The 13,231-nt window shown below is 48.1% G+C and overlaps 1 protein-coding gene across 4 annotated transcripts in view; it reads left to right on the forward strand.

Moving 5' to 3' along the window:
• The first annotated feature begins 4,300 nt into the window (after positions 1–4,300).
• The window catches only part of FMNL3 (formin like 3), a 104,728-nt gene continuing 95,797 nt past the window's right edge, over positions 4,301–13,231 (forward strand). For all 4 annotated transcript variants that reach the window (XR_010787461.1, XM_066585870.1, XM_066585882.1 and 1 more), the window contains exon 1: positions 4,301–4,549. Coding sequence is in view for 3 of the 4 variants with exons in the window: in XM_066585870.1 (XP_066441967.1) it covers positions 4,442–4,549 (108 nt within the window). In the remaining variant the exon portion in view is untranslated. The remainder of the gene's footprint in view (positions 4,550–13,231) is intronic.

Below are 13,231 nucleotides of genomic sequence, written 5' to 3' on the forward strand. Positions count from 1 at the left end.
ATTTGTGCAAGTAAAACGGTGGCAGAATGCTATTGCTAAACGAAAAGAGGACAACCAAATGTTGACTATTGCAACCTCCTCTTCTCTAGCCTTCTAACACTCCCGCACCTTTCCCTTCCTCGCTCCCCTGGTAATCCCTTCACTGGCTACCCATTGCTCGGTGAATTCAGTTCACAATATCAATGACACACAAGTCTGTCCACAATCTGTTCCCTCCATAATATCCTGATTAGAGAAGAGCGAGTATACTCGCTAAGGCACCTTACTCGAGCGAGTAGTGCCTTAGCCGAGTATCTCCCCGCTCGTCTCTAAAGATTAGGGGGCCAGCGGGGTAGAGCGGGGAGGAACTGAGGGGAGTTCTCTCTCTCCCTCTCTCCCCCCGCTCCCCGCCGCAACTCACCTGCCACCCGCACCGGCCTCCGAATCTTTAGAGACGAGCGGGGAGATACTCGGCTAAGGCACTACTCGCTCGAGTAATGTGCCTTAGCGAGTATACTCGCGCTTCTCTAATCCTGATACCTCCCAACATGTAATTTCCGGTCTCCACAAGACCTCCTTTGCTCTCCTTTAAGCCGGCTTCACACGGACGTATTTGTGCGTTCAATACGCAGAGAATAGAACTCATTGATGTCAGTGTGTTCGTTCACATTTCCGTATTTTGGCAAGTGCATTTCGGTCGTGCAAAAAAAGATAGAACATGTTCTATCTCTGCATATTTGCGCACCAAAAGTCCCCATAGCAGTCAATGGGGAAGCGCAATACACAAGGACATGTGTAAAATATTGTGTTAGGCCGCCTGCAGATGGCCGGGTCGGATCTGGCTGTGAGAATTCTCGCAGTGGGACCCGAGCGTCTGCAGAGAGCAGCGTGACACTCACCTGCTCCCGCGGCCCCGGCTCTTTCATGTGCCGGATGCAGGGCAGCCGGCGCAGAGCGGAGCCGGTGGCCGGTGAGTGACGTTTCTGTGCGGGGCTCTGCGAGAGCTGCTCTGCAAGCCCCGCACAGAAACGGAGCATGCTGCGATTTGTTTGCCATGCGAGATTTCGCGCAGCCAAATCGCAGCCGTCTTCATAGGATTGCGTTTGTTAACGCAATCCTATGGCAGCTTCCAGGGGTGGAAATTCCGCGGGAAATCCCGCCACGGAATTTCCGCCCGTCTGCAGGCGGCCTCATTTTGCTGTAGACTTTGGATTGTTTACTTTGTGGGGGATGCCACACTATATAATCTCTTGCATTGGAACAGTAAAACAGAAGAGCTTGGAAACACCACTGCAGTGTTTCTCATTGTATTCTTCTCCGAGGCATCGAATAACAATTAGGCGCACCTGATTGCTAGGGCTACGATACCCCTTGAGCATCTCCTACATTCATTGATTACTTCAGCAGTAGGAATGACTGAAAAAGAAGTTTAGAATTTTCACAAAAAAACACGTGAAAAACCAAGAGCGAAAACTGACTAAAACTTGACTGGTGCTAATATTGGAATATAGTATACTGAGTGGATGAAAAAAAAGGAAGAAGATGGGGGCCCCCAGTTATTCTGTCATCCAAGTGCCCACGCAACCCTCGAGCCAGCCCTGATAGTCCTTATGTTCTGCAACAATTGCATCCGCTTAGAACGCTGGTTCTCCAACAAACGTCTCCAAACGCACAACTCGTCCCTCCTAAGCGCGAACGAAGAGAAACAGAAAAGCAAGACTCCAGTGGGCGAAAGAGAGCAAGAATTGGATTACTGAGCGGTGGAAGAACATCGTCTAGTCAAGAGTTGTGTTCCATCATTCTGTTAATGATTTTTGCTTCATCATCGCTGATCAGAATGTGGTGCTACTAGCTTGAATCAATTAACCCTTCCTTTTAGGGCTCACCAGTTTTCTTGGCACACCCAGGGTCTACTCCCCTGATGGCTGCCACAATGAATTCCTGCAGTTCAGAAGGCCAAAAGAAGTCTAATACAGCACTAGATGGGCTTCTGCAATAAAGTGGTCATTCAGTGTATATTTATAATAATAAGGGTCACAATTTTATGGGACCTCATACACTGTACATATACAGGGGGTGCACAAAAATATGGAAATATAAAATGCACGGGGTTTTAATCATTAGCACTGAGCTGCCCTTTTAACCCCTGCTTGGCTGAGAGTTTTCCCGCCAAATTTGTGTTTACTGCACCTCTTGCCCTGCTCTGGGTGGTTTGGGGAGCAGCTGGTAACAGCAGCCAAGTGGCTCAAACCCCTGACCAATGGAACCTTGTTGCAAGGGCAGATGTTCACATATTTCCAGCAGCATTTGTGTCATATTACCCCCACTTAAAATCGGCCTCTACATGTCTTATTCAAATAAGATTTATAATTTACTACTTCTTGGCCTTTGGGCCACATAAAATGACGTGGCGGGCCGATTTGGCCCATGAGCCTTGTGTTTGACAGGTGTGGTATAAGTGATCAACAATCGCAAATTCAAGTGCTCTATTGGGGCTTTAATCTTGCACGATTTTCTTGCCAGTGTGAAGCCAGTCTAAGGCCTCATGTCCACGGGGAAAATCAGATCCGCTGCAGATTCTCAATGGAGAATCTGCAGCGGGTCCCTCCTGCCCCGCGGACATGAGCGCCGAAAATAGCAATTTAAAAGTATTTACCATCCGTAGCGGACCGGGAAGGTCAGCTGTTCCTCACGGCCGGATCTTCATTTTCGGCCGGCGGATGAATTTCTGACGCCGGCGGCACGTCGCCGGCACGTCGTCAACGTGCCGCGCGCATGCGCCGGGCACATCCGCCGAGCCGAAGCAAGGAAGATGCGGCCGTGAGGAAGAGGAGACCTTCCCGGTCCGCTACGGATGGTAAATACTTTAAATTCCTATTTTAGGTCTCCCGCGGATCCGGACGGCTTCCATAGGCTTCAATAGAAGCCCGCGGGAGCCGACCCCGCGGGAGACCCGCACGAAAATGGAGCATGGTCCAGATTTTTCCATGCTCCATTTTTTTTAAAATCTCTTTTATTGACGATCCGCGGGTATTTATCTACCCGCGGGTGGTCAATGCATCCCTATGGGGTGCGGATCCGCATGCGGGAGATCCGCTGCGGATCTTAAATCATATTTTGCCCGTGGACATGAGCCCTAAGGCCGCCTGCAGACGAGCGGGTCGGATCTGGCAGCGAGAATTCTCGCCGCGGGACCCGACCTGAGAGCCTGCAGGGACGAGCGCGTACTCTCCCGCACCTGGCGGCCCCAGCTCTTTCATGTGCCGGCTGCGGCGCAGCCGGCGCATGCGCAGACCGGCGCCGGCGGCCGGGTGAGTGCGTGCCCCGCACAAAAATAGGACATGCCGCGGTTTGTTTGCCGCGCGAGATTTCGCGCGGCCAAACCGCGGCCATCTGCATAGGAGTGCGTATTGTAATGCACTCCTATGCAGGCTTTCAGTGGCGGAAATCCCGCGGGAAATCCTGTGGCGGGATTTCCACCCGTGTGCAGGCGGCCTAAAAGGGAGTCATGAGGGTTTCGAATCGGGAAGACTATCTGTAATAACCTTTTATACCAATGGAAGGATAAAAAAGCTACGATGGCCAGAAGATTGCCACAGAATTTTTTTTGCGAAGATATTCAATTTCTTTAAAGTATTACAGCATTAAAAAACTATATGAATTTGGTATCGCCATAATCGTATCGACCCGTAGCATAAAGTTATTGTGTCATTTTCACTGCAGTGTGTACATAAACAAGACTCGTTCAAAGACGGTGGAATTGCATTTTTTTCCCCTTTCACTCCACTTAGAAATTTTTTAAAGGTTTTCAGTACATTATATGGTACAATAAATAGCGCCATTGAAAAATACAACTCGTCCCACCAAAAAATAAGCCCTCAGACATCTACGGAAATATAAAAGGGTTATGAATTATGATTTTTTTTTTTTAAGTGGGGGAGGAAAAACTAAAAATTAAGAAAAAAAAGGGCCGCATCATTAAGGGGTTAAGCATTTTTTAAATTATTTTCAATGCAAGATGATTCTGAAAAAGGTATAGCACTTTTGTCTGGTTATCATATGTCAAGGACTCACTTTGGTGGTGATGTCACATCACAAAACGATGATGACGTCAGAGTAGAGGATCCGCGATCCGGCCATAGTTCTGGAGAAAAGTTACTGAAACAACTGTTGCTCCTGCCGTACGAGAGCAGTAGGGGGCGCTGTGTGACTGGAATGCCACTGAAACCTCTGCTCCAATCAGAGGGCAGGGTATCGCGCGCTGCACCAATGGGCGCAGGGATAGGGGGCGTGACTCTGAGAGTGCGGCTGGGTGAATGGAGCTGAGTGCAGTGTGGGCTGCGAGGCGGGACTCTCCAGTACAAAGGATGGGTCCCGGAGACTTCGTGTCGGTGTAGCGGGGGCGCGCACGGGATAAGGGGGGACACCCGGCTTCTGGGGTGCAGAGGACCGGCGCCCACACATGGGGAACGCGGAAAGCGCGGGGGGAACCCCGGGGACCCCCTTATTACCTCTGAAAGTCCCAATGCCGGAGCCGGGGGAGCTGGAGGAGAGGTTCGCGCTGGTCTTGGTGAGTAGAGAACTTACTTTCTTGTGTGCTGGGATGGGACAAAAGATGGGAGAGCCGCGGGGAAGGGAGAGGGAGCCTGCAGGGACCGGCCGCTGCTGCAGAGAGGTCCGCACCGCAGGAACGGAGAGCGCTGCCCGCCGCTAGTGACTTCACTGGGATCTGCAGACTCCATGGCTTGTCCTGCATCTGCCTAGGAGATTGCTGGTTCTGGGAGAGCACTGACTGGTTGGCAGTGCCCTGCAACTTCATAACCGGGGTGGGGGTAGAGTTGGTGGTGATACCCAAGTGAGGACAGAGTAGGTAGTGATACCAAGATTGGGGTAGAGTGGTTGGTTACTCTTGAGATAGGGACAGAGTGGTTGGAGATGACTGGGTGATGGCAGAGTAGTTGGTGAGGGCTTAGAGATACCCAGGTGAAGGCTTAGTGGTGGTTGGTAATACCCAGGTGAAGGCTTAGTGGTTGGAAATGCCTGGATGAGGGCAGAGTAGTTAGTGATGCCCAGGTGAAAGCTTAGCAGTTGGAGATACCCAGGTGAAGGCTTAGTGGTTGAAGATACCTGGGTGAGAGCAGAGTAGTTGAGGGCTTAGTGCTTGGAGATACTCAGGTGAAGGCTTAGTGGTGGTTGGAGATACCTGGGGGAGGGCAGAATAGTTGGTGAGGGCTTAGTGCTTGGAGATACCCAGGTGAAGGCTTAGTGGTGGTTGGAGATACCTGGGGGAGGGCAGAATAGTTGGTGAGGGCTTAGTGCTTGGAGATACCCAGGTGAATGCTTAGTGGTGGTTGGAGATACCTGGGTGAGGGCAGAATTGTTGGTGAGGGCTTAGTGCTTGGAGATACCCAGGTAAAGGCTTAGTGGTGGTTGGAGATACCTGGGTGAGGGCAGAATAGTTGGTGAGGGCTTAGTGCTTGGAGATACCCAGGTGAAGGCTTAGTGGTGGTTGGAGATAGCTGGGTGAGGGCAGAATAGGTAGTGATGCCCAGGTGAAGGCTTAGTGGTTGGAGATACCTGGGTGAGGGCAGAATAGTTGGTGAGGGCTTAGTGCTTGGAGGTACCCAGGTGAAGGCTTAGTCGTGGTTGGTGATATCGGGGTGAGGGCAGAGTAGGTAGTGATGCCCAGGTGAAGGCTTAGTGGTTGGAGATATCTGGGTGAGGGCTTAGTGCTTGGAGATACCGGGGTGAGGGTTTAGTGGTGGCTGGCGATATCGGGGTGAGGGCAGAGTAGGTAGTGATGCCCAGATGAAGGCTTAGTGATTGGAGATATCTGGGTGAGGGTAGAGTAGTTGGTGATACCTGACATAGTAGGGGCTGAGTGTACAGGTAGTACACTTCCCAGCCTGCCGGTTATTATCATTTTGTCTGAGTGCTGCTGGACGTTTTTGATTTTCTCTATAGGGGCTGAGTGTGTGAGTAGGCAGGGGCATGTTCTGGTCCTTTATTTGGGTGGCAGACTTCACCCCCTTATTCTGGGTATGACCTCAGATATATTCTCACCTGTAATGTTTCAGCCCAAGCTTTATCTACTACTTAGGTTGGTTCTCACTTATCTGGTGTGAATGAGACAACCATCACATGGCAGAGTAGTCTATGTGACCCAAGCCATGTTCTCTGCCCATGGTGACTCTAAGGGTAGAGATCATACGCTCCCCCCCCCCCCCCCCTCTTTGTTTGTCGGCCCCCTCTCTATATCCGGAGATGGGAGACGTGGATATTAGATGATGGGACGTCTCGGCTCTTGTGCTCCTCTTTCACTGTTTGGGTTGTTTCTCTCTGTAGGGTCTGTCTGGCGTTTTCGTTCCTCTCTGGTTTTGGTTACGTTTTTTGTCTCTGGCGGTGGATCTGGCCTGTAGAGCTCATTATATACGGCGGTTTGTTTAGGTCTGGGGTGCCGTCTTTTTTTCCCTCTTCTGTAGAGATTTTTTTTTTCCCTTGCTCGGCTGAAGTCTCTTTTGGGATTTGAGGAATTTGTGCATAACTCTATACAGGAGGCGTAACGAGGCAGATCCAATAGCCGGCGACTCCTTATGGAGCGCAAGACGTATCTCTAGACTGCCGAGAACAACCGTCACTGTACAGCGTGGATGGGACTGTGTGCGCCGAATATAGATAGCTTAGACCTGGGGGGAACGGCTGACATCAGGCCATCACAGATTATCCCGGATTGTCCATCCTAATCTGGCCAGAGATTTAGAAGTCCATAATTAACTGCTTAGTGACTGACGCTTAATTGGTTTCTCGTTAAACACAGGACATGTATAGCCTGACACTTGCAGTTTCGATACATTTTACCTCTTGGGCTACATATGGATGGAACTTAAAATAACACTCAGAGTAGTCATTGAAGCGTATGACTGCTAGTCCTTTGCTTGATTTGACGCGGAGCAATGATTGTCCGTTAGCCGTAATATTGTTCTTAGAGGGGATCTCCATGCAAAGTTGTTCACAAGCCGTTCAACTAGAAACAACTAACTTTTATATTGGACTACTTTTGATCAGCCAGTGACTATTTTTGGTAAGCTGAAGCGAAACAACTAGCGACTTCTCACTCGTCACCCTGTCGGTGGCCGTGTTTACACTGAATGACTATCGCTTGAATTCGCTCTTTTGAGTGATGACTTGGCTGATAGTCATCCGCGTAACAGTACCTTTATCGATTGGTCAGTGGGCAATAAACAGTACTGCTCGTTCTTATTTTGTCGGTTCACTTACTTTTTATATCTTCCATATCATGACTACTAAGTAGATACTCGGTTGGAACTTCCAACATTCGTATTGCTGCTCAGATAACTTGGACTACAAGAATAATCTTCCCTGATTTGTACGATTTTTGGTCCTGGTGGTCCAGAGGTTGGTTGGTGAAGATGCGAAGGCATTTCTGAATATTTTAAAGGGCCATTCTGGTGAAAACAGATTTTTTTTTTTTTCCATGCCTGCACCCCTCACCTGATTGCCTCTCACACTCTGGAGGTCTTTTCTGTGTATTGTAGCCCCCTCCCTGTCTGATGCTTATGAGGCACCATGTTGAGAGTGAGGTTTTTTTTCTTTGTTTCACATCATGATGCATCATCACACCTAAGGCCCAATGTCCAGGGGGGATTTAAATTGCGGAATCCGTGCGGGGCACCTTCGCGGATGATCCACAAACAAAAATCATAGTGCCCCTTTAAAGGGGGTGTCAAGTTCTAAAAAACAATCTCAACAGGTCCCTCCATGGTGTAAAATAACAGAGCAGTTGGTACTCCTCTCCCCGCTCATCGCCCGCTTGGCAATCAACTCTGAATACTGTCATTGGCCTCATGTCCACGGGCGGGTCGGATTCTGTGGATTCTGCACGGAATCCAGCCCTGCCCGCGGCCAGTGAGCCCTGCGTACCTGCATTTTTCCGACAGCGGCGTCCGCACGAATCTCTCCTCTTCCGGTTTCGCTGTACTGCGCATGGTCCTCACGGCTTGCCGGTGGATATGCGCAGTGCATTTTTTTCCCACACCCCTGCTTTCCCGCGGGATCCGTACGGAGCATGCCGCGATTTTGTTTTCCGGACCGAAAGGTCCGCAAAACAAATCCGCATGTTTTAATCCATTTGCGGATGCCCTATGGGCGGCTTGATTGGCGGATCTCCCGTGCGGATTTCGCAAATCAAACCCGCCCGTGGACATTGGGCCATAAGTAACGTGTTTACGGGACATCGCTGGCAGCCTGTAAACAAACACAGCGAAGGCTGGAGTCGGCGTCGGGGGACGAGCTGGGAGTATCACTGTTTCTTATTTTACACCATGGGAGACCCGATGAGAGGACCTCTCGTAACTCGGACAACCCCTTTAAGCTGACTATGTAGATGAATCGAGTGGTTCATTTGAGTTCTCCAAGAAGGAGGGTTACGGGGCATTCACTGGTGGGAAGACTACTGAACAATGGGGGACGGGCGGCAGAAATGACCATGTAACACAGGAAATGCTTCTGGTACCTGTTGAACCTGTTGAGGACGTGACTTCATCTGCTCAGGAGGGGGTGTTCCTGGAGTATCTGCTAGGATGCATATGAAAAGAGGCCATGACATTGTATCTGTCGTATGCGATATAGAGTTTCATGGCTCAGCTGACGATACAATTGGAGGGGAGTTGTGTATTCGACTGGCTGTCTGCTTATGGGGTCCTAGTTAAAGGGAATGTGTTATCAGAGAATGACCTATTCAAGGACCCTCTTATATGGAACAATTGTTTAAAATAATCCTTTAACCCTTTCCAATCCAATTTGTATCCTGGTTTTCCTAGGGGGCTTACTCTTTTTCTGCTGTTATAGAACATGAGGTGACACATTGGATAGTCTCTGACAGCAGAGTGGCTGGCAATATACAGTTAGAGAACCCCGACGGATGTCTTCAAACATCAGAGCTGTACAGCCTTAAATCATAATGTCTTCAGTCATCAGACAGTGGATTGGAAAGGGTTAAAAATGAACAATTATTCAGTGTAAACACGGCCAGCGATTGAACGATTGAGTGCGTTTGTTCATTTTATGTAGGTAGAAAAATCGTTTGCCTTTTGCGTGTAAAAGGCGATTGATCGGTCATTCGTAAGCCATTCCCATGCATTTGCAGACTCCTGACAGACCAATGATGGACTTGAACGAAAGAATTTAAACCATTAGGCTAGTTAATAATAAATACATTTTTGTTATTTGTATAGCGCCAACTTATTCCGCAGCACTTTAAGGTATTTATTACCCCCCTACCAAGCTGGGTACCCATTTTATCAACCTTGGAAGGATGGAAGGCTGAGTCAACCTTGAGCCGGCTACCTGAACCATGCGGGGATTGAACTTGCAACCTTCAGGTCGTGAGCGAGAGCTTAGGACTGCATTTCTGCTGCCCCAATCAGTGACGGAGCCAACAATCGGAGGTTCCGATGCAGATGTGAAACTGGTCTGATAATTTAATTTACAGTGCACCTATAGTTTTTACCATCTCATCGGAGTTTCCTTTAAACCACAGAGGAAGTTGTCCAGATTCTGTGGGGATTTCTCAATTGCCCATTTGAACCTTGTAGTTTCTCTCTTACAAGGGGATTTCTCCCTAGAACATGACAGGCTGACGCTTGAATTAAAACAGACTATTCTTACTGGTTTCCTATGCTCTTCTTCTTTTTTTTGAGGGGGGGGGGGCGCACTTTAGCTACTGAATGACACAGAATATTGTGACTCGACCAGAAATCAGTTTTTCTAATGTCACTTAAAATGTTTTTTCTTCCAAATTTCCCATATTATTGCCTATTTTCCCATTGGCAGATTGAAACAATCCCATGAAGGTAACAGTTTGTGAAATCACTGCACTTTCTATAGACTTTTAAGTAAATCGGTAGTACAAGTAAATGCTGTATAAGGAACTCTGTCATGCACCTTACTAGAGGACAAGGCTTCTCTCCCCATGTATCTTCCCTCTTTCTGAACTAGTCAATGACTCTCAATTCACTCCTAATACTTGTCTTGATAGATTAATTATCTGCTCACTGAGAGATCAGATTACATGCTGTTTATAGAGGTCTATGGAGTGGTTAGGAGGAAGCAGCTGCAGATATATGGATGTGTTTATGCAACTTCTAGTGAGTGTTCTATCTAACCACAGTGCTGGATTCACTTTTACCCTTGTCAGGATCAGAAGACGTGGCTCAACTGGCAATTGGTTTGGCTTGGCTTTGAGTCAAATTCTGAGGCGACACCTGAAGTACCTTGGTCTTCACCCATACCAGTTGGGATGTGGTCCCCAAGAAGTGGACCCAGTGCTGTGGCAGCTGATGCTATGTAAGCCCTAAGCACAGTACCTGAGAGTGAACAGGAGGATAGTCGGGCAGTCTAGGTCTTGGTCGGAGGCATCCCTTCAGCACAAAGACTGACTGAAGAGTGGTCAGAGTCCTAAATCGTGGTCAGGAACGAAGTCGGGGATAGCTAATATCAGGAAACCACAGAATCGGGACAAAACTTGCCGGCACCTTGAGTAACGCAAAAGGACATTAATAATTGGGCACCCTCTAGAGCAGGGCTCCCCAACTCCAGTCCTCAGGGACCACCAACAGGTCATGTTTTCAGGATATCCTATAGTAAGAACACCTGTGGCAATGTCTGAGGCACTGACCATAATTACATCACCTGTGCAATACTGAGGAAATCCTGAAAACATGCCGGTTGGCGGTCCCTGAGGACTGGAGTTGAACACTGCTCTAGAGGCGAAGGATGATTGATATATCCAGGCATGACCAATGTAGAGGTTGCTGGCCACTTAAGAGTGTGGTAGAGCACCCCAGAAGAAAAATGTAAGTTATACATTATATGTACCGTAGGGTGGTGCCAACTTGTCCCTCAATAAACCCAAGCACTCATACAGCTTTGTCAATGAGTTATGGCTCTTGCAATGCGACAATAAAAAAATCACTTGGTCACTAAGAGGTTAAGGGAGGGAGTATCACTTTAGCATGTGGACTTTCTCCTTGGGAACTTTGTTACAATGATGGGTCCTTTAATAATGGCAAGTTGTCTTGGTGGTCCTGAAGTAGCAAAGTGATTCCGAACTATCACACCTGGAGGATTATTCCCAATGGCGGTCATCCTAATGTATTTTTTTTTTACAAATGTGAGTCATATATTGATGTTTCTCCTGTCTACCAGCTAATATCCGTTTCGTATGGTATGATCATGGGAATGATAACCAGTCCTTGTGGCTGAGGTCAGAAAGACCTGCGGTCCCTTAGATGTTTTGTAGTGGAGTTATTGCTGTGCCGCTGGAGCCCGTTCTGCTCGCTATCTTCTCCTGGGAAGATACTTTTTTCCCCTTTTGCCATTAGTGGCTCGTTGGTTCTTTGGCGTTGTAGAATGGCTTTATATGTTAATTATGTTGATCTAGACCAACTTTTAAAGAATCTGTAATTATTGCATGCGTGGGTCAGGGCTATTGTCCTTTCTCTATTATGGAGAAACTTGTGGCAACATTTTTGGCGTATTCATCGTTGGCACTCCGATCGCTCTATCTCGGAGCACGGAAACATAGAAACCAGGACTGTAGTACTGGGCAGTGACTGCTGTCAGCGCTCTCCCTCCCACTCCTGGCTGTACTCCCTTTGTCCTGCCATCACTCCCCCTGATCAGTGTGTCCACCGGACTTGTGGGAATTAACCCTCTGAAGGCAAATACACCTCTGTGACCAGTACATGCGTCTTTTAGAGGGTTAATCCCCACAAGCCCAGTGAGCACATTAGTGGGAGAGTGCTAATGGTAGTGAGGAGTTGGAGGAGGAGCGCTGCCAGCAGTCACTACCTGGTACTACAGTCCTGGTTTCCATGTTTTGCATGCTCAGAGTACAAGGAGACCTTATAGATGGTATAATGATGTGCCAGATTTATCATCGAGCAGAGTTGCTGTAATAAGTTTTAGGATGTTCCTCCATGCTATATTACAACTAACCGGCATATACCCTCTACTCCCCACGGCGCCGCTCAGTCTTCCGCTCCATTTTTATTTTTTTTGTTAAAGGCTACAGTCCTGCCCCATTTTAAAGGGTGTCGCAGGTTCTGCAGCCAATGAGAGGGCTTAGAATTCAAGCGCTGACCAAAATTGCTAATTAAAGTCAACGGGATCGTCCAAATGCACAGTGAAGGCAGGAGGAATCAGTGGAGGCTTCTTGTGTGTTTTTGAGCATGTGATAAGCACAGTAAATACATGCGCAAAAATACTCAAGAAGGAATGGTTTGGGGTGTTGTCAGACCTAAAAAATTCCCCCGATCTCAGATCGCACATCTGTGGGATCTGCTGGAAAAAAAAAAGTCAAAATCATGGAGTCCGCATCTCACAACTTGCAAGATCTAAAGGGATTCCATCACCGGGTTCGTGGCGCTTGACTTAGAGCTGAGCTCCGAGTCAGAGGTGGACCGTCCCGGCAACTTCTGACATGTGGCATATAGAGTGACCGGTCTTTTCCTATACCCAAAATGAGAGAGCACTGCCAGTCTGCATGATGTGGTCGGGAAGAAGCTGGCCTGGCCCCCCTCCGTGACTCGGAGCTCTGCCTGGTGACAGAATCCCTTTAAGGGATCTGCTGCTAACATCTTGTACCAGATACCACGCTACACCTTCAGAGGTCTTGTAGGACCTACCTTATATTAAGCAGGTGGTTTCACTGTTATGGCTGATCGGTATAGTTGGCTCGGTCGTGGTTTTTTTTTTTTTTTTTTTTTAGCAAGTTATTTAGGTTCACAGATGTTATAATGGTCATCCTACACTATGTAATTACGTAGGAGATGTCCACCAAACTGAGTATCTTTGTCAAAATAGATCATAAAAAGCAGCTTGTGTTGTCAGCAGATGGGTTATATAATTGGAGGTTACAGATTTCGGAGGAACTGGAATGAGAAGGGGGTATTAGAGGGTTTTTTTGCACTTAAGTTGATGGTAATCCTTTTTGATCACTGGGAATCCTTCTTTCTCCCTGTGACTCACATTATGCTGTGGGATAGAGGGTGTGCCAGTTATGATGGAGAAGATACATCCGTCAGTTGTGCCGTTCTCTACTCCTCTCAGTAACTTTATAATAGTCTGTAGTACAATGCAGTCAGTGTGTTTGATTATGTGACAATGCCCTTAAAGGGCTTGCGTGAGTTGTACGTTTTAACTTAAACCCCTTCCCCATGTAGTAAAGAAA

Source organism: Eleutherodactylus coqui, chromosome 1 (genome assembly GCF_035609145.1).
Source record: "Eleutherodactylus coqui strain aEleCoq1 chromosome 1, aEleCoq1.hap1, whole genome shotgun sequence".
In the NCBI taxonomy this organism is placed as follows: domain Eukaryota; kingdom Metazoa; phylum Chordata; class Amphibia; order Anura; family Eleutherodactylidae; genus Eleutherodactylus; species Eleutherodactylus coqui.